The sequence below is a fragment of the Poecilia latipinna genome, unplaced genomic scaffold (assembly GCF_001443285.1).
Source record: "Poecilia latipinna isolate Pla-1442-1.1 unplaced genomic scaffold, P_latipinna-1.0 Scaffold29, whole genome shotgun sequence".
NCBI lineage: Eukaryota > Metazoa > Chordata > Actinopteri > Cyprinodontiformes > Poeciliidae > Poecilia > Poecilia latipinna.
The window spans coordinates 644181-668492 of record NW_015112645.1 but is presented as its reverse complement, the minus strand read 5'-3'; the positions used below and the strand labels follow the sequence as shown (position 1 = coordinate 668492).

The following is a 24312-nucleotide window of genomic DNA, read 5'->3' as shown; positions in this document are numbered from 1 at the left end:
AACATTTAGTGCTCTTTGCTTCCCTTAAATAAATTTTTACAGATAAATTATAAAGCACAAATTTATGTTGCTGTTTTGTAAACCTTTGTCATCTTTGTTGAAATTTTGGTTATGGACTTTTAAGAACTCTTCAAGTAGTTAAACATTTGTGTTCATGCTCTTATTTTGAAGGTTACGAAGGCTGTTTACGCAGCAGATCCATTTCCTGTCATGTTCTCTGACTTGATGTAGCACTAAAGCATTAGTGAAATTAATGTTTATGATTAGCGCTGTAGCATTAGCTGCACTCACCACTGGAAACCCAAAATGACTCCTGGAGACCACTGAATAACTAATGGTTTGTTAAAGTTCCTCCTAGATGAAGAAAGACATTTCCGCCCAGTAATCCTTCACTTTTATGCTTAAATCTGTTTTTTCAGTTCCTAACAAAACTTTCTTTCTTCACTTTGCCAAACCAAGCTTCTTACACTAACCAATTATTTACTTTGTTCCTTTTATTTTCTCGTCTTTTGGTTGCTGCTGCTGCTCATCATCAGTTACTAAGAGAAGAAAGGCTCACCTGAAGAGGCTGGACCGCCGCTGGACCCTCGGTGGTATAGTTAACCGCCAGCAGAGCAGAGGTGAACAGACAGACACAATCCTTACATGAAAACCTGCATCAAACAACAGCAAACAGCTTCTGGGTCACATGGAGGCGACAGAGTCCTGCATGTCTCCTGCGTATTCACCTGGAGATCAGTATTGGTCTTATGAATCATATCTACAAATCATCAGGATAATATGGCTCAATCACATCAGGATTTTATTGAATTTGCATTAATGTGTAAAAGTGTTTCCTAAAGAAAACATTGAAATTTGCTCTAAATCTCCTACTTACTTCACTGCATAAACATTGTTTAAAATGTTTAAACGTTTAATTGAATTAAACTATTAAATTTAATTAAATTACTAAATTGAATAATTTAATTTAGCTGAGTTTGTGTTTTGGTACCTTTGAAAGCTTTTACATTATGGCATCTAAAGTTTTCTATATTTTTAGGTTGTGCACATTGTGAAGCAGGTGATGTCATGGAGTTTTAAAATATTCAGAAACTTTTGAATTTCAACAAATGTCACACACTAACTCCAGTTTAAACATTATGATCTGTGAAGTTTTTAAATCTTTGAAGTCTTAAAGTTTCTACAAAAACCTCCTGGAGTCCAGATTGTGTGCACCCAAACCTAAGAATTCGCCTCCTGGCAGAACATCGAGCCAGCTGTGTTTTCACTCCTGATAGTTTGGTAAACTCCGTTCGATTGGCGACCAAAACTGCAACATTGGTCATATTTTCATCTGATGCAGTTTGTTTTCACACTGCACTGTCAAACCAACCAAACCCTTTGTGCAACCTGTTCACCTCCTCGCCTGTGGTGGCGCTGCACCAAGAGCCACTGAAGGAAATGATACAAAAACCTCAGAACAACTTAATACTTCAAGAAATGCAGATAAAAATGGAGTGGTTTCAGATTTGAGTGGTTGTAAGATTTTCCTTTTGTCTTTTGCAAATGTGCCAAACATTTGGTCTATGGTTTTCTTCCACATGAGAAGACCATAGACCATTTTCTCTGTTGTTTTCACACAACAGAGAAAATGTTTTTCCTCAAAGTTTCAAAGTTCACTTCAGCCAAGCTGAATTCAAAAAGGATCAGAGTTTGCTGTTTTGATCCGCCTCAGAGTTTGATTATGCAATCACACGTCAAACGAACCGGCAAATGAACTAGAGTTTGATTAAATCAGACTAAACAGGGCTGGTATGAATGCAGCGTTTGAATGGTTCAGTCAAAGTCCAGATAACGATCCAATTGAGGACGTATGGGGAGACTTGAACACTGATGTTTAGAGACACTACCCATCCAATCAGACTAAACTTGAGCTGATTTCTCTGTCACAACCATCTCAGGTACAGTTTGTAATCAGCATCAGAGAGTAAAAAGTCAAACCAAAAGCAAAAACAGAGCTGCAGGAAAGTAGAAAGCTCTGACTGGCCAAGGGAAATTTGCTCCAGTAAAACTGGCTCAGACCTCCCAGTGGAACCAGTTCTGGCAACGATGGAGCCAGACATGCACCAAACCTGCAGTGAAAGGGGCTTCGGCAAAGTGTTGACTCAGCAGGGCAGAATATGAAGGCATACAGATAGTTTTCAGATTTTTATTTGTAAACATGGTAATTTTATATTGTGACAAAATGCAGGAATATTTAGACAGTTTGAATCCTGTTGTCAGGCAGTCTGCATGATCAGAGTCTTTTTCTGAGACGTTGTGATAACATTATCCTTTTCAACAAACCGTTCAGTGCAGACCGCTTCTTACTCATCTGGTTTTGAAGTGTTTGCAACACGTTGGTTGCAGTTTCCACACAGTAAGAAAGCAGGCCTGCAGTGCTGCTGCAGCTCCTCCTGTGGCCCCCGTCCTTCCTCAGAGTTTAGGGTTAAAGTAAACAACCTCATTTGCATCCTCATCTCTCAGCCAACAACAACTCGCCCTGGGATCGTGCCAGCAGCTGCGTATTGGGTGGCCAGAGCTCAGCACAGTCACAGAAATCTCAAATCTTTCTCCATCACACATGAAAAGCTTTTCCCCCTGAATCCTGATGTCTTTAAAAGCAGCAGATTAAACTAGGCTCTCTGTAGTTTACTTGGAAATCAGAAAATCACATGTGAGAATCAGGTGTTATTTTTAGCATTATCCACAAACCTGCTGATTTTGTAGAGATGTATAATTCATTAATAAATATCAGAAAAGCTTAAATTTAGTCTGTTTCTGTGTGGAAGATTGCTAAGCTGCTGTCAGACTTAATAGCAATGATCAATAATTTTCCATCAGTAATTGTCATGACTTTCTGAAGGTCTCATGAAACCTAATTTTAGATCTGCAGAACATCTAATCATTCCCTGCGTCGTTCTGATCTGATCCACCTCAGGCTGCTGTGCAGGACTCTTACCTCACCAGATGTGTCTCCCAGAACGCCGAGGCTTGGCCCAGGAATGAGCTTATGGAAAAGTGCTAAAGTAGGCCACAGCCCAATCAGGAGACTGGTTTTAATCACACCAACCTCAGCCTCCGTAGAGCCTCTGAAATGAGTCACCAGGCTAGCTGTCGCCACCAGAGAATGAGGCCATTAAACCTGGAGACCTAAACTCGACTGGGTACCAGTTCAGCTTCACTATTCAAACTCATCTTGCTGGACTTTCAGTTAATTGAACCTGCTGAATGGTTGAAGCATTTTATGGCGCAAAAGGCTTTTCATCTCTGCTTCACTGGAGGCATTGGGTCTGCAAAAACAGTTAGCTCCTTTATGTTTAGGAAAAGCATAAATAAGTGGATCAGAAGGAGGAATGATTTGTTTTGGACATCCATAGACCTGGACCAGAGAGGAGTGACAAAATGATTTGATTTGGTAGGATCCGGCATGCTTAGAGCAATCTCTAGCAGTGAAGCGATAGTAGTTCATGGACTGAATTTGTAAGGCGTTTTCTCATCATACCCGTCTCTCAAAGTGCTGCACACTAGAGCCAGATTCATCCAGCCGAACGTTGGGTGCCATGATGGGCATTGGAAGTGAGGAATGGGACAGTGTACTGCAATCGTTTTCCAAGTTGTTTTTGTGAACATAGCCATGGCTTCTTCTTGTTCAAGTCAAGCTAATGTGTCTGTGGACGCAGGACACAGTTATGACTCACAGACAACAGTGTGTCCATAATTTGGAAAAAAACTAGCATAGAAACCGACCCATACCTTCCTCCTCCTGCCGACTTGATCATTTCAACAACTTTGCCTGAATTCACATGATTTATAGCTACAAAACAATTTATACCTCTAGGTATAAATAAATTAACCTAATCTAATAACACTGTCATAAAGAGCGTTTCCCCTTACACCAGAGCAGACTTAAAGGTGTGCAAAAGTTTAGACTTTCACCATGATTCTGACACATCAGACTCAGGTTTTTGCAACATTTTGCAAAAAGTAAGCCTTCCCACAGTCACCACAGGTCTGCATCTGGACCAAATCACATCCAAATCTGTCAGTTACATGATGGAGTGAATTGAAGACAGTGACCTGAATATTGCAGATAATTTACCTTTATAAAAGCCGCCCTGGGTGGTTGCCCATGTCGCCCATATCAAAAACCACCACTCATCAAAACAGTTGTCCAAAAGTAAAAAAGTAAGAGCAAACATCCTTGTGGCTGCACAGCATCCGAAACCAGAAGAAATTATTGTCTAAACATGCAGCACCTCGGCCAAAAGAAATATGAACACAAGTTTATAAATTGAACCCATGGAGGGATTTCCTTCCCTTACAGGATCTTTGATGGGTAGCAGAGTGTGAGAGAGGAGTAATGGTCAAATAGGGACCAGTCAAGACAGATTTTACCTCAAATATCTTTTCTTCTGTGAGAGAAGTCACAAATTGAAGAGGAATAATCATTTCTCCAGAGATGAAGGCTTCACCAAGGTCCAAAGAACTTAGATCAGCTGCAAGAAATGACAGTTTACCCAGAGGAAGGAGCTTTTAATAAGGGTCCCGTTTACCATTTCTCACCCAAAAAGAAACCTCTTGCTCTTGTTTTGACTCTTCACCCTTCTTCTTCAATAGAGGAGAAATATTTGACGATCCAGCCGTACACCAGCCAAGGCGCGGATGAAGTGAGCTTTGAGAAAGGGGTCACCGTGGAGGTAATCCAGAAGAACCTGGAGGGCTGGTGGTACATCAGGTTAGTCAACCAGAATTATGCCGTTGACCTTACAACAATCCCTCATACCAAGCATGCATGTAGCAACAGTGGAGAGGAAAAACTCCACTTCAACAGGAAGGAACCTCCAGCAGAACCAGAACTGGGCTCAGTATGAGCGACTGTCTGCCACGACTGACTAGGGATTGGAGAAAATGCAGCATACGCACAAAAAAAAAAAAAACAGAGTACTTTCTGTGTGAAGGAAAAGTAAAAGGTTAATAGCAGAAGAAGAAGATGGTTGGCAGCATTATTGCAGCTTATGCTCCATTCGAGGGACGAACCACAGCAGAACCCCAGATAACATGATCAAAAAACATGAGCAAGAAGCTGAGAGAACATACAGTTAGAGTAGGAGAACGTAGCAATTAAAAAATATAGGATGTGTTGCTGTTTTATTTTTGTACATTTTATAGCAACTCTATGGAGTTTTAATACCTGTGAAAAGCATTGTGTTTGTTTTAATCTGGGAAGGATACATGTAGAGATCAGACAGAGAGAAAATGATCAAGACAAGACAGTAAAAGATTCTTCTTTGTTTCACCAAAAGATATTTAGGAAAGGAGGGGTGGGCCCCAGCCTCCTACTTGAAGAAACTAAAAGACGACTTCTCGCCTCGTAAGAAGACCCTGACGGGTCCAGTGGAGATCATCGGAAACATCATGGAGATCAGCAATCTGTTGCAGAAGAAGTCGGTCAGCGAGAAGGACATCCAGACAGACGGAGAGGGAAGCAACACGCCGGAGCGCCACATCACCAAGAGCGAGATCAGCCTGCCCATGCCCTATAACTCAGAAATCAACGCCGAGACGGGCAGGAGGCTGAGCGCCGGCCGGGACACCAACAGCCCCTGCCTGGGGATAGCTGCCAGTTCTGCCCTGAGCGAGAAAGTCAGAGGGGAGCCTGGCTCTCCAGCTGTGGCACGAGTGGCTCCACACAGAGTGGAAATTGGTGAGGATGTGTCCTGAACTTTGAAGCTTATTTGACTTTTTACTCCAGAGACAAAAGCAGAGAATCACCTGCTGTAAAATGATGAAGTAGTTTTGTGAATGAGAAGGTAAAAAATGTCTTTGTTTGTGTGTAGGCTTTGAAGCTGTAGGTAAGTCCGACTGGTGGTGTGTGATGATGGTTATGAAATAAATTATATTTGCTACGCTAACCTGCTTGGTATGATGGAGTATTAGGGAAAAATTTAAAAAATGATGGGAATAAGGCCATAAAATCCCGATAATCATAATATTACAAATTTATTCTGATACCATGACTGTACTGTTGTATTTATTCTTCTAATATCATGACTTTATTCTAGTAAGTTCATTTTTTTCTCAGTATGGCCCTAATGCTCCATCGCAGCTTGTAGATCTAACATGAGGATTTTCAGACATTTTGTGGGTTTTGTTTTCTCTCACAAACAAAAATTGTGTGAAGTTTCTGTTTACCAGATTTTATTGCTGCTCTGTTACTCTGACCAGACTGAGGAGATTTATTGTGTTTTTCAGGGTCTCCAAATCTGAGGCAGAAACCTCCACCAAGAAGAGAAGCCAACTTGGTGAGACGAATCACAAACTCCCTGCTAACTAAAAAAAACATTGAGTCGTACTTTTCCCCTTAACTGTAAAACATATTGATTTTATATGTGTTGCATAATTTATAATGAATGGTTGCATGAATCCATCTTCTTTCCTTTCAGGGTCTCCAGTTACCAAAGCCACCAGAGCCCCCTGCTGTGGAAGCAGAGTATTACACCATCGCAGATTTCCAGTCCTCCATCTCTGATGGCATCAGTTTCCGTGGAGGACAAAAGGCTGATGTAAGAGGACAGATGCAGAGTGTTGCTGCAGAGATGAGAGAGGGCTGATCGCATATGTATGTCAGCGGAGTGCGACCTTGAGACGCGTTTTAATGAGATCATGTGGAGAGTTTCCTCTGCAGGGATTTTGGCAGAAAGATAATGACACTGTTGGAGATCCCTTAGGAGGCTTCATGAGGGACTCATGATTATAAACAAGACATTAAACATCATGGGAGCCATTTGTGGAAGAAATTTATTAGCATTTAACAGCATATTAGTGTCGTACACTAACCGTTTTTTATTATTCTACCAATCAGTATTTTGATTAATACATTTTCTAAATGCTTTTTACTCCAAAATGTCCTCTCTTAAAAAACAAGGCCCCTATATTTGAATTTAGAAATGAAATGCTTGAGTTTTTAGAATGTTAAATATTATAAGACTAAATAAACTAAAACAGACTTTGTAAAGAATCAGTGTCTTCTATTGCAATATAGTGAATCCCAACCAGTTTGCAGTTTGATATTCACAGGGTTTTCTGTGGAACAAAACTCCAAATTATTTGTGAAAAGTGTGCCACAGATGTTTTCCTAGAGCATAACTAAAATATTGTAAAGAAAATGCAGCTTAGGAAGCTGAAGTAGCAGACACAGTGTTACTTCACATACTACTGGAAAGAAGCCAATGCAGGAGAACCTTTATTTTATTTTTGGGGCTGATTGGTTGTGGGGAGAAGGAAGAGCTGGATGTTAGTGTCTGCTGTCGCTTCAAGATTGTTTCCACTGTGCATATGAATGCATAATAAAGCTAGATTTATAGTTGACACATTAAACTTGGGCCAGAGGGTGCACACATTCCCTACACGTTGATCTCATGAACTGTCGCACCGACTGGTTGAATACCTCCAAATTTTTGTAACTTGCATAAGGCGTCAATGTTTACAAACCTGAAAACTCTATTTAGTTTAATTTGACTTTGACTGCACTAATGTGGGCTTGTTTGTTTGTTGTGTAGGTGATAGAGAAGAACCCAGGAGGTTGGTGGTACGTGCAGATTGGGGAGATGGAAGGCTGGGCCCCCTGCTCCTACATCGACAAGCGCAAGAAGCCCAACCTCAGCAGACGGAGCAGCACTCTCACCCGCCCCAAAGTCCCTCCACCGGCTCCCCCGATCAAAAAGCAAGACTCAGAGGAGGCTCCCCAGCCTCTGAACCCTTCCTCCAAAGCCACGGAGCAGCCCAGCAGGCCAGTGTATGAGGAACCGGAGTACGATATTCCCGCAATCGGATGCGAGGGCGAATCTGACAGTGAGTTTCTGAAGAACGATCGCTCCCAAGAGGTGAAGACCAGCAATGTTGTCTCTGAAAAGTACCACAGCTCCCCTCCATCAAGTAAAGCTCCACCTCCGGTCTGCAAAGCTTCCCCAGTTTTCGCTCATCGAAGAACCTCGTTCAGATCTGTGGAAGAGGTCAGTAAGGAGGAGTGTATCTATGAGAATGATGGCTTCAGACTGAGCAGTGGCCTTGAAGGAACCAGAGTTAAAGGTTCCAGTGAACCCAGCTCTCCAAGGAGCTACCATTCCTCAACAGTCCCAAGGAAACCTTCTGGATCTTCCCCTCTAGCTGGTCTAACCAGGAAAACGATGACGCCAGAGATGAGCAGAAGAAGCCAGACACTTGGCAGACATGTAGACATGAGGTCTCAGGACAGCAGCCCTCACTCTTCATCAGACGAACTAGTCAGAGGTCCAAAGAAAAGTTCTGCCCTTAAGCGGGATATCGAACCAGGAATCGGTCAGAGTCCTTCCACCAGACCCAAGCCGTCTGTCAGACCTAAACCCCTCCTGACCAAATCAGAACCCCAGAGCCCTGAGAGAATGGACATCAGCTCTCTGAGACGGCAGCTGAGGCCTGCCAGTCAGTATCGACATACCCTCAAACCGACTCGCGGGGATGACTCGGAGACAGCTTCTGTTATCTCCTCAGAGGGCTCCATGTGTTCGCGCAGTACGTCCGATCTGTCTTCTGTGTACTCTAAGGGGAGCCGAGGGGACTCAGACGTGGAAGGCCCTATTTTGTACCGCTCTGTCGATGTCTACAAGAAAGTCCAGGACTCTGAAATCAGCTTTCCAGCAGGAGTGGAAGTTGAGGTTTTAGAGAAGCAGGAGAGCGGTTGGTGGTACGTCCGTTGGGGCTCAGAGGAGGGCTGGGCTCCCTCTTATTACCTTGAACCTGTCAAGAAGGTGGGTGAGCCAAGTGTTTTGGAGTCAAATGGACAACGAAATAGTGGGAAAAAGTCTAACAGCCTGGAAAAGAATGAGAAGCATGTTTTAGCCCTGAATAACATCAACATTCAGGGCCTGACCCAGCAGCACCAAGGATTGAGAGGAAATTCTCCTCCGATTCCCTCCAAGCCCCCCGGAGGCTTCTCCAAACCCTCCGGACTGGTTAACGGAGGTGTACGTATGAGAAACGGTGTGCGACAGGTGGCAGTCAGGCCCCAGTCTGTTTTTGTGACCACATCACAGACCTCTAAGGATTCCTACTACATGACTGGTTCCTTACGGAGAAACGAGTCCCTCGGCAGGAGTGACCACTACAGCTCTGGTTCTGCCACTCTCGGAGTTCGCAGAAATGCCTCCTTCAGTACTGTACGACCCCACGTTGTCGTCGAAAGCCAGACGAGGCCAGTTGAGCGCTCCGGTCTGGGATGCTCAGGAACCGCCTTCAGCACCTCCAATGTCCCTGATGCCTTGAGCAGAGTGAGCCAGCGCAACGGGATCCCGGTGTCCACAGTGCGTCCCAAGCCCATCGAGAAGAACCAGCTCATCCACAACAACCTCGGCAGGGATGTGTACGTGTCCATCGCAGACTACCGTGGCGACGAGGAGACTATGGGCTTCACTGAAGGAACATGTCTAGAGGTTCTGGAGAGAAACCCCAACGGATGGTGGTATTGCCAGGTGCAGGACAGCCTGCTTCCCCGCAAGGGCTGGGTCCCGTCTAATTACCTGGAGCGGAAAAAATGAAACCCAGTCCCCCTATATGATGTCTCCTTAGAGCTGTGGGCCGTGAGTCCCTAAGAATGTTACCCCCAACCTCCCTTAAGCAATATGTCCTTGATAATGTAGACTTATGAAAAGATGGAGGAAATAGGAAGGAACACTTTTCAGAGAATGAGAGAAGGAAGCAGAACACCTCTGAAGCAGGAAGGCAGAGGAAAACATTGACATATTAAGGGAGAGGTTTCGATTCTGCAGAAGCCAAGCAGGATACTGGCTTTGCTGATGATGGCCAATAAGTGCCTTTTGTGTTTGATCACCTGATGGCAGAACTTTGAATCAACCAAATCTTTCTTCAAGAGTGCCATAGTCCTGCGAACACCACCAAGAGTTTTACTATTTACAACATCCTGATTCCAGTTCCTGATCAAACCGATTGAAGAGCAGAGATCGAAGATGACGACTATGAAATCTCTCTTTTTTTTTTATGTCTGTTTCATTGTCACGTTTTGATGCAAGTCTTCCTCTGAGAATTATTTCTGCCGTCTTGGAACATCTGTTTAAAGCTCAAACTTACTCTGAACAAACTGGTTGGCCTAAACTGGTGCTTACATTCCTCAAACATGTGATGATGATATTCAAACGTTTATTTAGTGACGTGGAAAAACTTGGAAGTTGGATATTTAGTTTTTCTAACGTATGTCTTTTAGACCTAAATTCCAGACAAAACAATTAGCTTACAAAGATTTTAAATCTGTTCCTGTATGTGTTTTGTTTCATGTATGTAATATAAAGCTGCTGTCACTACAACATGTGAAATGAATCCCAGGGACACGCTCAAAATGTGATCACACCAAATAGAAACAGCTTTTCATTGGCAGAACATTTTCTACCTTACCTGTTATTTATGGTACAAAATGAACAGGCTTTTAATTAAAAATATTTAAAACTTTTTCTGTTCCTGGAAGAACTTGACATGTTTTCACAAGATTAAAGAACAATGGAAACAATATGTAAAAAAATGTTAGTAATGCTGTCCAATAGAGTTTTAATAACTAATTTTAATGTTTTGAATCATTTTTATTCAATAAGTATCCTAATATCCTGAAAATAAAACTATGGACACAAGTACCAATAATTCCCCATGATACATCACATTCAGAGTTATAGCTGAACTTTCAGATTCATAATCAACGGATGTTCAAGACAGCTGAAATACATTTTCTGACACACTTAGGCTTTATGTGTATTTTATTTTATTATGTTTCTGCTGGACAGTATCATAATCTCTAACAGAGTACATAAACTGCTCAGAGTCTATTTTAACGAAACCATAAAGTTTTTTTCTTTGCTCTGTGATTGCACAATGGCAATAACGAGGAACGAAGTGGTTCTGTTTTGGAAATTAGTGCACTTTAAAACTTTTTAGTGGTGCATTAATGTAAAGATGCAGTAAATACTCAGCATATTATTTATTCAATTTTTTGTCATTTTTATTTAAATTTGCAGCTCAAACTCTTGATGTGAAAACTCTTGATGGGTTGGTACAATTGGCGAAACAGAGACCTCGTGTGGAGGTTGAGAGGTACTACAAGATTTTCTACCTCAGTGCAAGAATGAAAATGCGCTGCTGGTCAGTGAGTATCTCAGAAATTTAACTTTCTCTTTCAATCATAGTGCAGCTAAATTTACTGAATTGATTTGTTACTATTTAATTTTGTATCAGACAATAATTTATTTTTGCATTTCTTTATGCTGTGGGCTGCAACTTTAGCAAAGCACGAGCACTTCCTTCATCTTTATTGGTCTTTACATAATGCCTGATTTAAAAGCATATTTATTATGAGGTTTTTATGATTTAACAATCAGCATATTCACCCTTTCTAAGGATCTGTTCATCAAATAATTATCTGGGTCTCTGCCTCAATCAGAGTTCAAGTATCTTAGAGATTGTTCATGAATGATGGAGAGGAGAAGTGATGGAGAGGAGGAGTGATGGAGAGGAAAGTGAGAGCTCTGCTCCAGGCTGCTGAGCTGAACTGAGCTGAACTGAGCTGAGCTGAGCTGAGCTGAGCTGAGCTGAGCTGAGCTGAACTGAGCTGAACTGAGCTGAACTGAGCTGAACTGAGCTGAGCTGAGCTGAGCTGAGCTGAGCTGAGCTGAGCTGAACTGAGCTGAGCTGAGCTGAGCTGAACTGAGCTGAGCTGAGCTGAGCTGAGCTGGGAGGTGAAGATCTTGATTTTGTTCTCCTTCCACCTTCCATCCTTCATTAGTTATGGACCATAACTGAAAAGAACAAGACACAAGCATTTCCTCCAGTAGGGGATTTTCAGGGTACGGCACCTTAAACATGATACTAAGACAAGTTAAGAACTGAATTTTTCACATTGTGTCCCATTACAACCACAAACCTCAGCTTCTTTATTGATTTTTCTTTTTTTTTTGATTGTAGACCAACACAGTTTGGAGAATAAAGTGGAAGGAGGGCAGGAACATCATGTGTAGAGGCTCCGGCTCCTCGATGCTGGATTGTATAGAGATGGTCGACTCCTCAGGCTTATTGCTATTTGTCGATCTCCTCTACGTCCAGTTCTTCCTCCCCAGCTACTAAAGACAAAGGTCTTCTAATGCTAAAAGTTAGAAAACCAAATTTTACTTACAATAAGTTTTAAAATCAGTCGGGTTGGAAGGACAGCATCTTTGCTCAGCATTTTTCATGTCTTGTCACAGATTTAGGTCTGGACTTTGACTAGGCCATTTTAACACATAGACATGCTTTGATCTGAATGATCCCACTGTGGCTCTAACATTAGGGTGGTTGTATTGCTGGAACCTCCACCCCAGTGTGAAATCTTACAATCTATCCAGCTACATGACAATCGGGATGATGTACTTTAATCTTCTGCCACACAAAGTTTGGTAGTTTTGTTTGCAGGTCAGGAAGTTGGACGTCGTCTGACTTTATCCAAGCAACTTCTTCCATTTTCACCCGTTTCCGTTAAGGTTTGTGGCTGTAGTGAGACAGAATGCAGATGAAATGTTGCTGTTACCTCTGTGATCCAAACCCAGCTGACTTAAAGGAAAACAAGCGTTGATGTTTCATGACTGCAGCCAGAGTGAGGATGTTGATTGGTCCCTTTATGACGACGGCATTATGTAAATGTGTTGAATCACTTCAGCTCATGTTATGACTGCGTACTGCTTCGTTTGATTGCTCTGAACCTTTGTTCAAGGGAATCTTTCTGTACCAAATCTACATTTGCCTGTGCAGCATTTAACTATGCTTTAAATTTCTTTTTTTTTCTGTGTTTTATTTGTCAAAAGTTGAAATGTACCCGTGAGGATATGTGCAATAGACAGAAACGGCGCCGCAGATGTAAAAGAAAAAAAAGAAAAAAAGAAAAAGTCTGCTGGGGATGGACGTCCCGGATCAAACCGAGGCCCTGAAACACATCGGACCAAAGCGGGAGGATCTCCACGGAAACCCGCTCCGGAGTCACATCACATCCATCTGGCAGCGAAGAGCCACGGGCCCCGTCTTCAGGGGCCCTCAGCTGCCCCGCTTTGAGCTGTCACGTTCGTGCCTGACTGGAGTTTTGAGATTTTTGTGTGTTGTTGTTTTTCCTCGCCCTCGGGAGCGCGTCCTCCCTCTCAACCCACAGGAACGTCTCTGCTGACATTCCCCCCCTCTCTCGCTGTCAGACCCAGTCAGACCTCCTCGCCGCCGTTTGCCACAGTAAAGGTGACATTTGGGAGCGTAGGTGATGACGCGCTCGCTGACGTCAGCCGGAGAGTCTCGGCAGTAAACAAGAGACCTGGAGACGAATCCTTCTCCAGGCCATTTCCACTCCATCCATCATCTTCCAGGATGTTCACCAAACAGAAAAATCTGTTGTTTTTCTCAGCGCAGAGCCCCCAGCAGGCCGCACTGACGTGCTACAGGTCAGCGCACACAGCTCTCCGTCTCGTTAGGGGCTAGAAAGCCTTCAGTTTGAATACTTTAAGTCAAATTTAAGGAATAAATCTGCTGCTGAGAGTTAAATGAAAAGCTTGAAACCATTCAGAGCTCTGGAGGGAATGTTGAGGATGTCTAACCTTTCAGCTTTAGAGCTTTACAGTTTAAAACACCTGGAAAAAAACGACTAACTCAGATATGATTTCTGTTTTCATCTGGAAAGAAAATAAACTTTGGAAATTTGGAAAAGAGAACATTTGGCAAAATGTTTAGCAGGTTCATGTCCGACAGCTTAGCTTAACTATGTACATTAATTTAAATCTGTTTAAAGATTAAATCTGGTAAAAGTTTAAACTTGCTGGGAATAAAATGATCATTTTAGATGAATTCCTGCTAATTTGCAGTGAAAAGCTCCAGTTTCACTATAAAAGTTAAAAAATGTTAAAATAATGTATTCTTTCTGGGATTAACCAGGATTATGTAGAATATGGCCACTGAAAAAGGGGAATTCTTACTTTTTTCTCAGAAGATTAAAGTCAAAACTCTGATTTGGGGATTACGTCACACCCAGCTGAACAATGTTTCAGTTGCATTTTGTTTCAGTTGCATTTTGTTTCAGTTGCATTTTGTTGCCACAGTGTTATTTGGAAATTAACATTTCTGATTTCCAATTTGGAAAAATCAACTAAAACATCCTTGAAGGCTTGAATAGTTACAAGTTGATATTTTCTCATTTTCCTTTGAACAGTGGATTTGGGGATCACCTCACACTCAGCTCAACTGGGTTTTAGTTGAAAGTTGGGGAAACTTTTTATTCTGTTTAGTTGCTCCTCTGCTGGTTTGCTTCCCAGTAAATCATCCAGTCTTTCCAATGTTGTTCTGGAAAATGTTCCTCAGTGTCTGGATACATAAACTGCACATAAATAAACAGTTTATTAGATGAGTTTTTTTCACAGGAACTATTTACATGTTCCAGCGGAGTTACAGCTTCCATCTGAAACAGTGTTGACGCTTCGGGATTATTCCCAGATCCGACTGGATCCTGGATGTCCTGAGTACAAAATGCACCGTGGTTGTCAGGAAGATCCACGGATAATAAATAAGTTAGACGAAAATATCAACACAGGTCAGCATCATGTTGCGTTGGTTTTATGAACCACGTTCTGAATATTTGGGAAAATTTAATGTTTGCTTCTTTCTTTCTTTTTTTTAGCAAACTGCTACATTTCCATTTTTTACTTTCTAAAACTTCAAAAATCCCATTTTGTGCAGCTCTCCTGTGATTCCCTCTTTGACATTCTTTCAGTCCGAAGTGGAATTAATGGAGAATTGGGAATAATTTGAAGCTGCTCGTCTGACTCTCAGCATCACTCCAGAACAGATTTTTTATCCGAGCGTCTCTCAGCTGCAGCGAAAGGTTTGTGGACCTGGTGAGGATCTGTTGGTTCCCATCCACCTGCAGCTCTGCTTTCCAGATCCCTCTGGACGTCCCAACCGTCCCCTATTATTCATTTAAAAGCAGCTTGATGCAACGTCACACTTCCTCCACACAGCTAAGTTTCCTCTTGAAATGTCCTGGTTGTCTCAGAGAATGTTGATAGGATGTGTGTTTCAGAGCAGGTGTGTTCAGGTGAAGGAGGATGCAGGGAGACGGGAGGTGAAAGCCTGTTGGTCAGCGTTTGAATCGGATTTAATTTCAGATTCCGCATCTCCCTGAAGTGTTTGAGGAAGTTTTTGGGAAACAATGGGTGTGAGCCAGTCTCTGTCTTCGCTTTGCTCCTTTCTTGTTTTGTTCAGAGGAAAACTGAAGGTGTTGAAGTGGATGTGGAAAGTTTCTTTGCATGTAATGAAACCAAGTTTGTGGAAGGAGGGGGTGTTGGTGGTGAGAGGAGCAGGTTTGGCTGGAGAGGTTTAGGAAGTGAAGGTTGAGGACGATTCTGCAGGTTTTTAATTTACTTTCTGGTTTAGTTTAAGAGATTGAGAAGGAAGAGGAAGAGGCTGTGTTGAGGAATGAATCTCGCTGCTGTGGCTGTTTTCATCTGAGTCCTTGTTTTAATTAGGACAGCGGTTCATCTTAAGTAAAGTTGAGTGTGCGCATATCCCAGAGGTCCTGATCATTCAGAGAACAGAATTCATCTCCTCCCTGCTGTGGAACGCAGAGTGCCAAAAAATCCCACCAGAAGGTTCCTGCAGATCGCAAATCCTGCTCTGTAAATCCCGACAGAGAACCAGTTTACCAGCCATGCTAACAAACAACTGCAGGCCTTCAGTTGGACCAAACGAGGTGCTACTCTTCCATGTTTCCTCTGTTTCTTCCTCTGCGTTGGGTTAAAGCCTCTCCTTGTTTTCAGAAGACGTGCCATGAGGACTGAAAGTCCGGATGTTTCCCGATCTGAGACCTTCCCTTTTGAAAACAGGGCCGTTTCTTATCTCCAGCTTCATTTTGACGAGTCTCGATGTCTTTCTCTTGTTTTGTACATCTTCTACATGTTTACAATGTATCTGCCCAAAAGATAAACAATATTAAATGTATTATCTTTGCTGTTTTCACTCGTCTCCTGCTCATTTGCACCATTTACCATTCATTAGATCCAGGTGTGTTTGAGGAATGATGCATCCAAACGCTGTAGTACAGTGCAGACCCGACATAAGGACTCAGTGCAAAGATGAGACAGGAATTGAGATAAATGAGCAGCAAAGGTCCAGAGAAAACCTGTTAAACTACTGATTAAAACTACTGCTAAAAATGAGCTTCAGTCTAAAGTTACTCCAGCTAATTTTCTTAACCCAAGAGAGAAGTTGATGTGAAGAAGATGGACTGAACAAATTGAATTCCAGCAGCAAAAGAAAATGTTTAACAGTCCACAGTGTTTGATAGCAAATTCAAATGATTCATCCAAGCAGAACCTACAGTTTCTGAACCACACGGCTAACTTTAGACAAAAATGATTAGAAATGAGCAATTCCAGGTGTTTTCATGCTATGATGATGCACAAGATTTCCTCAAAGATTTTCTAAAAGGGTAAGCAATATTAACATTTTATATATAAAGTCATTTTTAGACAATTGGCAATTAAAAAAAAATTCTGTTAAAATTAATATCCCACTAAAGAAAATGTATTAAATCCAAAAACAACAAAAAAGTTAAATATCTTAGTTACTAATATGAAAAAAAAATTCATATTGTTTTGAAGATTCATGCTGATTTTGTGGCTTTACCATTTTTCTTTACTGTGCTAAAAGTATAAATGACTGAGCTGGAAAGGCTTTCGGCCCCTGATCCAAACTAACCACAGGGTGAAATGCCTGGACATTGCCACGTGGGGGAGCTCTTTCTCCAGCCTGTAAATGGTTTCCAGGTGAATAAAGCTGCGAGCTTCAGGGTCGATATCTGCTCTGACATTTGGAATGAAATTCTTTTGTAAGCGGCTCTTTTAAAGCTCATATTGTTGGATGTTAACGTTGAGAGATGATGATATGCGGCAGAGATGTGAATACTCAGATGAACAATGGTAAGTGCGCTCAGTCTTTCTTTTCTTGTTATAACTCTTCTTCATAATCCTCAGTCAGTTCCTTTGTGTGGAGACGATCTGAATCAGGTACATGAAGGAGGCAGAAAACTTCAGAACAACCTTCAGCTGCCAGTCATGTAGCACAACATTTTATTAAATGAGCACAATGAAAATGTTCACTAAAACATGTTACTTGCGCTAACTCTAACGTACTAGTCATAAATGTTAGCTGTGCTAAAGAGCCGTTATCAAATTTAGCAGAAAGTAATGTTAGAGCTTTCTTCACTTCTAATATCTGCTGTTGAAAGACTAGAAACCCCAAGCACCAATTTAATGTACCTTATTCTATGAAGCCCTATTTTGGTCTTTGTTTCTTGTTTGAAACTTCAAAATAAAGGCATGAAGTCCACAAAGTGTTTTGAAAGTTAGCAAACATGAAAAAAATAATTCATTCACTTCCCCTCTACCATCGCCAAACCACAAGCACAGAATGAAAGAGAAACTGATGCATGTTACTTTCTATTGATAGTATTTTAATAATGAATCAAAAACGTTTGGCTCAAACACATCTGGAAAGTTTATTAACCACAATCATCCAACTCACATTGCTGCTTTAAATGAAGAAACAAAAAGATTTCTGTGCCACCAAACGGAGCGCATATACATCGTTTTTCCAGCTTCCTGCAGGAACGCCAGCAGCGTTCCACTCAGAAGTTCGTTTGGTCCCAATGTTCAGTCTGGGTGAACAAAAGGAGGGTTTCATCTCAGGTGTGACGGCGAGATTTAAAGAAAGTGTAGATGTGCAGCCGTGTGAGTAAGCCGAGCTCCATAAACATCAAATAGATGCAGGAAAAAAAAGCACACACACATGAACCAAAGCAGTCCACACGTCAGTGATGGACAAATAAATATTACATTACAGGTTCATAACATTCAAGGAGCGTCTTGAGTTCTGTGCATGAAGGATAAGAAAAACAGCATCACACTGAAAGTATAAAATCATTTACAAGTCAATGTCTGACAGACAGACTGCAGGTTGGGGATTTATTCCAAAAAAGTAACAGAGGGCAGCTTTTTGATTTGGTCTGCACAGAGTAAGGAGAGAGCAACGCTGGCCTAAACACTTACAAGATTACAATCAGTAGCCTCATAAAGTGACGTTTCCATTACTATACACTGATATAATAAGTGCTATAAACACAGAGGCCGGGGGTGAGGGTCCCTAATGCGGCTAAATAAACACCATAAATTACAGCAAACACCTGAAATCGGGTTTTGATTGTACTGCAAACGTCTCTCCACAGCATCTGGTACAAACAAACACATTTCTGATCTCATGGTTTCAATAAAGAAGAAAACAAGGAGAAATCTTAGGAGCAAACGTAAAAGTAAAAACACAAAAAGGTGGTTCTTTTTCCTCAGTTTAAGTGAATACATTTCTTTAAACTTATAAATTAACATTCAGATGTTGGGTTAACACTTAAAGCAGTAGCGAATTCAAACCAGACCGTCGGAGGAGGGCGAGTGAAACGTCCCGGCGGCAGCAGCAAAACTCAGAGCCTTTAATTCATTATCTACAAACGGAAACGCGTGAACAGAGCTACGTTCAGAGCATCGCCTTTCCTCTCACTTCCTCCATCTTACATGCTAGAACTTCTAATCTTCTGGTCCCAGATGACCTTTGACCTCTACCACATTACAGTCATCTGGAGGAGAAAAGGTGAACTGAAATTTAAAAGCTGTGTGTGATGAACACAGATGATCCAACAGCTGGCAGAACCACTTTGACGTTAACTTCTGCACATCTCGGTTTCACTACAGCACTGCATCAGGTTGAGGTCTGGACTTTGACTAGGTCATTGTAACACCTGGATTCTTCTGTTTTTCACCCGTTCTGTCACAGTTTGGATGGAGTGTCAGCCTCAGTTTGAGTCCAGAACACTTTTAAATGCAGAGGAGTTCATGACGTCTCTGCGTTGGTCTCATCCGTCCAGAGGACGGTGGTCCAGACGTCTTTCCTTCAGCTGCTCCAGCCATGACATACCGAGGGTTTTTTAATTGCCCTGTTATGAAGCTTGAGCTGCTGATTGCGGCCTGGAGACTCTGAGATGGCGCCCTTCCATGTTTTGTAATTTCTTTGACCTTTGGACCGTCGCGGGGTGGACACCGGGACGTCAGCTGCCCTAAACGATGTCCGCTTGAAAAATGTTTTTCTCTGCAGAATGAAACAGTTTGGAGATTATCTTACAGTCGTTCTAAAGTCATCGGCTGATTTTCAGAGCTGATGTCTTTCAGTCCTTTGTTCTAAAAATGTGTAAAAACTCCAGAGCAACAAAAGTCCCAGTTTTTTGGAAGAGTTCATGGCTGCATCTGATCAGCAGCTTTCCTTCTTTCCATCTATACACAATATTTCCATTTGGAGGTTGTTTTTATGCAGATTTAAGACTTTCTACAGAATGGATGATCATTTGTTTCCTGAGCTGGTAAACCTTGGAATTATTACTACATTTTCTTTTTACAATAAATATAAATTATATACTAAAAAAAAACTTTAGGGCTATAAATCATTGAAATATTTAAAGAAATAATCAATTTGAACTTTTCTTTTGTCCTTCCACTAAACTTTCAGTAAAGGATCTCTGCTGCTGATGAAGCTTCTGTCACAAAGTGTATCTTACATCTAAAATATTCAACAAGGAAAATGGGTTTCTACAAAAATAGTTAGATTTCGTGTGCTTTTAGTTTCTCCTCTGAGTGAAGAGCTGTGGCAGTCTGAGCCACACAGCAGCATCGTTTGGTTCTCCATCGGGGTTTTTGGAACACAGAACAGGTTCTGTGCGTTAAGGCAGGAGGCTGATGGCAACAATCCTTTAACTCTTGGGATGGGAGGATTCTTTATATTCAACACTCACAGTGTGTCAGGCAGATCTTTATAGGTAGAATTTGGATAAAAATTGTATTCAGAAATGGCAGCTGGTCCTGAGGAGTAACCAAATGACTGTGTTTTCTGTAAGAAATCAGAGCTGCAGATTTTGCAGGTTTGAGATTGTTTCAGCAGATGAGTCTCAATAAATGCTGATTTCAGTGCAACACACCACACTGCACAGCAAGCAGCTAGCTAGCACGACATTAGAGCTACTGACGATTTGAAATAAAACTACCATCAAGGTACGTTAGATTATACGAGTACAAGAGAGGTTACAATCCTACTGGAGACTCAGCACCGCTGGGCGTCTCTAACACCGAATGTCACGATGAGGCAGCCGAGCTGCGCCCAGTAGCACACAGACACAAGTTGTGACGTACTGAGGATGACGTGCAGCAGGCGTGCTTCGCCACGCAGAGCGTCAGTCAACATGTGGAGGAGCCGTCAACACATTCAGCCCCAAACTGGCTCGGTAGCTTCAGGCCCAAATCACAGCCAAAGGCTCCAAGACCAGATGAGTTCAGGTTCTTCCTCAATGAAAGCCTTCTCCAGTCCCAGAGGAGGAAAACAAAAGTCCCTGAACGTCACCGACTGTTGGTCAGACAGAGGCGCTCTTTACGTGCTGCGATACGTCTTGATGATGTCTTTGATCTGTCTCCTGCAGATGGGACAGCAGGCGTTGGACATCTTCTTCAGCTTGAGGCCGCAGGCGTAGCAGAGACACATGTGTCCGCAGGTGTAGATGACCGAGTCCACGGCGTTCTCGTAGCAGATGGAGCACTCGTCGGCCCACGGGCCCCGGCCCGACGGGAACGTGGGAGACTTGGGGAGGCTGACCGGGGAGCTGGGCGTCGTTCCTGCAGCGACAGCACAAAGCAACCAACATCGTCATGAAGTATCGCCATATTTTAATGATATGTGGGTTTCTATTATTTTCTATTTTTCTATTGTGACTGCGATTAATTAGTTACAGACCCTGCAATTAACTTGGTTAAAATTTTGATTGACATCAATGGAAAATCATGTGTGAGAATTTTCATTCAACTTCACAAACATGGACAAATTTATTGATAAATGTTCTATAAAAAAAAAAACCTAATGATTTGATTTTTGCTTCATCACATATTAAAGTTTAAGGGCGTGTAAATAGCAGATTTTCTTTTCTTTTCTCCCAGTCCTGTTTTCCTTTGCTTTGGGTTCTGTTGGGACATCTAGTGGTTACTGGAAGGAACAACAGAAATACCATGAAACTGTAAATCAGACACTGAATGGGACTTAGATGTGGATCTGTCAGTGAAGAAGCTTCATGTGGGACATATCAAACATTTTCCTGAGACGGTGACGCTCTGGAACTGCAGTGGGATCAAATCTCCCCACCATCTCAAAAACGCATTCAAAAACACATTTCCATGCTGTGGGGCAGCAGGTTCCCCGTCTGGGCCGACCTACCTCCGGCTGAGCTGCAGTAGGCGGCCGAACACAAGCCTCCATTCAGGACCGGGTCGGAGACGCCGCTCCCCAGGGCGCTGGGCGTGTGTGGGGAGGAGGAGGGCGAGCTGGGGTTGGACGTGGCCCGTGGGTCCCCAACGTGGGTGGAGCCTAGCCGAGTGAAACAGAGCGCATGAATTCCTTTAGATGGAGGAAATCTGTCTTTGATTGGTTGTTTCCGCTGGAAACCAAGATCGTTTTCACCAGGACAGTAATGAATACTGCCGGAGGAGGTTGGGTAGAAAAATTAAAGGTGTGTTCAACCTTTAATGGCTAAATATTAACAAAATACAGAAACAATAAATACAGCTGAATGTTACTGGTGGCTATAAATCTCATTTCCAGTCGGGTTCATGGCCGACTCCTCGCTGTCCAGTCCTGCCTCCGTAAAACGACCCTGACAGCGCCGTGCTGACAGTCTGAGGCGGCGACACTTTGGTCCTACAACCCTTCCCAGATTGATGCACACCTACAGTTGCTTCTATTGGCTTCCATTTGTAAAGTTACACAGAAAGTAACAGCAAATTAATAATAATTTGGATTATTTAGCTTGTCATAAAAAATTGGGATTCATTTTTAAAGTCATATTTTCAACATGTTCAAAATTAAATATTTTATTAGCAAACTACATATCTCACTTCAAACTGAATATTTAGTTAGCAAGTTAAACATTTAGCTTGCTAACTAAATATTTAGTTTGGGCCTAGATATGTAGTTTGTAAACTAAGTATTTTGCTTTCTTGATACATATTTAATTTGAAAATGAGAGCTTTATAAAAGAATATATAAAATAGTGAAAATATGACTATAACCATATTTATTATCTCATGACAGGCCAAATAACTCAGATTATTTCTGTTAACTTTTGCCTGTATAACTCTACAAACGCGCCTCCAGCTTCTCCTCGTTCATCGCCGATATTTTTCCACCTGCATTGTCAGACATGAACATTGTACAGCAGCAAACTCACAGCTTCTGTGAACAATTAATTCATCGTAATTCCTTTGGACAATAATTCCATATTTTAGCACAACTTTTCTAATTAGCTGATGTATAATTTTTCCATGTCTAAGGCGCAGAGAGCAGTGCTGTTGCTCTGCAGCAGCCGGGCTCTTTGGTCTTTCTGCATGAAGGTTTTATGCAGCTGCTGTTTTTGCTTCACAAAAGCAGTATTTACATTTTCCCAGCAGTCGAAGCGTTGCAGCCATGAAAGCAGAAAGAAAAGAAATTCCAGCACATTTATCACTGTAAAGAGGAACAGGCGCAGTCAGGAGTCGGCCAGCCGACACACCCATTTCATTTTACACAGAGGAGACAAATGGGAATTCTGAGTACAAGCATAGGGAACACATGCTGGAATGCCAGCGATGTTTGGAAAGCCGGGAGCTGGAGGAATGAGCGGAATGACAACTAGGACGTAAGAGCCGAAACATTTCTGCTTTAAAATAACCTGGTAAAAGTTGTTAGGTGTTGTCACCATGGAGTGTCGGGAATCTGATCCCAGAATGATCGTTTACCTCCGTTCACATTTCCTGTTTTCACATTTCACCAAACCAATAAGAATCAAAAACAATTACAGATGTATTCTGTTTTTATTTTATACATTTTTAATTTTACACAAATATTTTCTCATTTTTAATGGGTTATTTCCACTTATGTCATTTATTTAAGTATTTTTTCCTCACTTATTTTTATTTTTGCTTGCACATTTTTCTCCATCTTCTCCATTTTGTTTCTGTTTGAAGATGCCCGTTTCCTACCTGTGATGAAAAATGTATCAATCATCTTATCCATGCAAGACAAAGACACTTTATTTTTACTTAAAGCAGAAACCAGGAGGCATTAAAAGGACCCAGCTTGGTGAATCCTGTTAGAATTAGATGCTGCAGAAGGATCTATTGAACTTCTGCAGCTTCGTTAGTTTGGCTGGAATTAACCTGAGGCAACAGGTCAAAGTGCTTTCTGACAAATCTTCAGTTTGCTTCTTTTCCAGCTCTTAATGTCCCTCAGTAGCTGTAAATGTCTCCTAATATCGCTCTTTTCAGCAGACGTGTTAAAAACGAACATTAGCGTCAGCCAGAGGGGGCGTTGTTTGTTAAATGGCCGTTTGGACTTTTATTCTTCTCCAAATCGTCTAATAAACAAAGAATTTAATTTAAACAATAAACTACTTCAGATAGCGCCACAAATCACTTATCTCCCTCTGCTCTGATATTTATGCCGGCTTACAATCACAGCAGGGCTGGAAAACAGAATCTGCTTCATGCATTTAAATGCAAATCAGACGATCCACAGAGCGAGCATCTAATCATCCACACAGCGTTCCTATCAAACACTTTGCTGCTTCGCCACATAAGTACAGATTACTTTAATTACCCTCCCTGAAGCTCCCTGTCAAAAAACTCAGATTAACATTGGAAATCAGCTGCTGTGCATTTCAGGTACATAAGCAGAGATCACTCTGTTTCCTTTGGACTTGGTGCTGATGCAGGTTTGAAGGTCTGCTGGTTCCTCTGGACAGGTAACATAAAAACATCAGATCCAAACTCACAGTAATCTGTAGATGGATCAATCTGAACAGAGCCATCACACACACACACACACACACACACACACACACACACACACACACACACACACACACACACACGATGGAGTTAATGTCCCCTTGGAGCCAGGTCAGTATTTCTGTCCCTGCAGCTCGCGGATCTAAATCAGGATCTGTTTGATGTTTGATGTGGCGTGATGGGTCGGGGCTCGGGTTGAGACATGGCATCTCTTTTGTTTGCATGCCAGTGGGTGTGTGTGTGTGTGTGTGGGTGTTTGGGGGGGGGGTTATCAGCCTGGTCCTCCCAAGCCCTCTGG

At 42.1% G+C, this 24312-nt stretch overlaps 2 protein-coding genes across 10 annotated transcripts in view; one reads left to right on the top strand and one right to left on the bottom strand.

The window, feature by feature from the left end:
- Window positions 1–10886, top strand: part of sh3pxd2aa (SH3 and PX domains 2Aa) — a 104004-nt gene extending 93118 nt beyond the window's left edge. For 3 of the 8 annotated variants that reach the window (XM_015039764.1, XM_015039769.1, XM_015039756.1), the window contains 7 exons: window positions 537–620; window positions 4639–4756; window positions 5325–5725; window positions 5859–5873; window positions 6274–6323; window positions 6465–6584; window positions 7581–10886. In XM_015039764.1, the coding sequence (XP_014895250.1) occupies window positions 537–620; window positions 4639–4756; window positions 5325–5725; window positions 5859–5873; window positions 6274–6323; window positions 6465–6584; window positions 7581–9593 (2801 nt within the window). In that variant the 3' untranslated portion in view covers window positions 9594–10886. The remainder of the gene's footprint in view (window positions 1–536; window positions 621–4638; window positions 4757–5324; window positions 5726–5858; window positions 5874–6273; window positions 6324–6464; window positions 6585–7580) is intronic. The other 5 variants (XM_015039792.1, XM_015039782.1, XM_015039773.1 and 2 more) reach the window with 3 other exon arrangements.
- A 6706-nt stretch (window positions 10887–17592) lies between these two features.
- The window catches only part of neurl1aa (neuralized E3 ubiquitin protein ligase 1Aa), a 74388-nt gene continuing 67668 nt past the window's right edge, over window positions 17593–24312 (bottom strand). For both annotated transcript variants that reach the window (XM_015039730.1, XM_015039736.1), the window contains exons 5-6: window positions 21409–21558; window positions 17593–20816 (exon numbers count right to left, since the gene is read on the bottom strand). In XM_015039730.1, coding sequence (XP_014895216.1) covers window positions 20575–20816; window positions 21409–21558 — 392 coding nt within the window. In that variant the 3' untranslated portion in view covers window positions 17593–20574. The remainder of the gene's footprint in view (window positions 20817–21408; window positions 21559–24312) is intronic.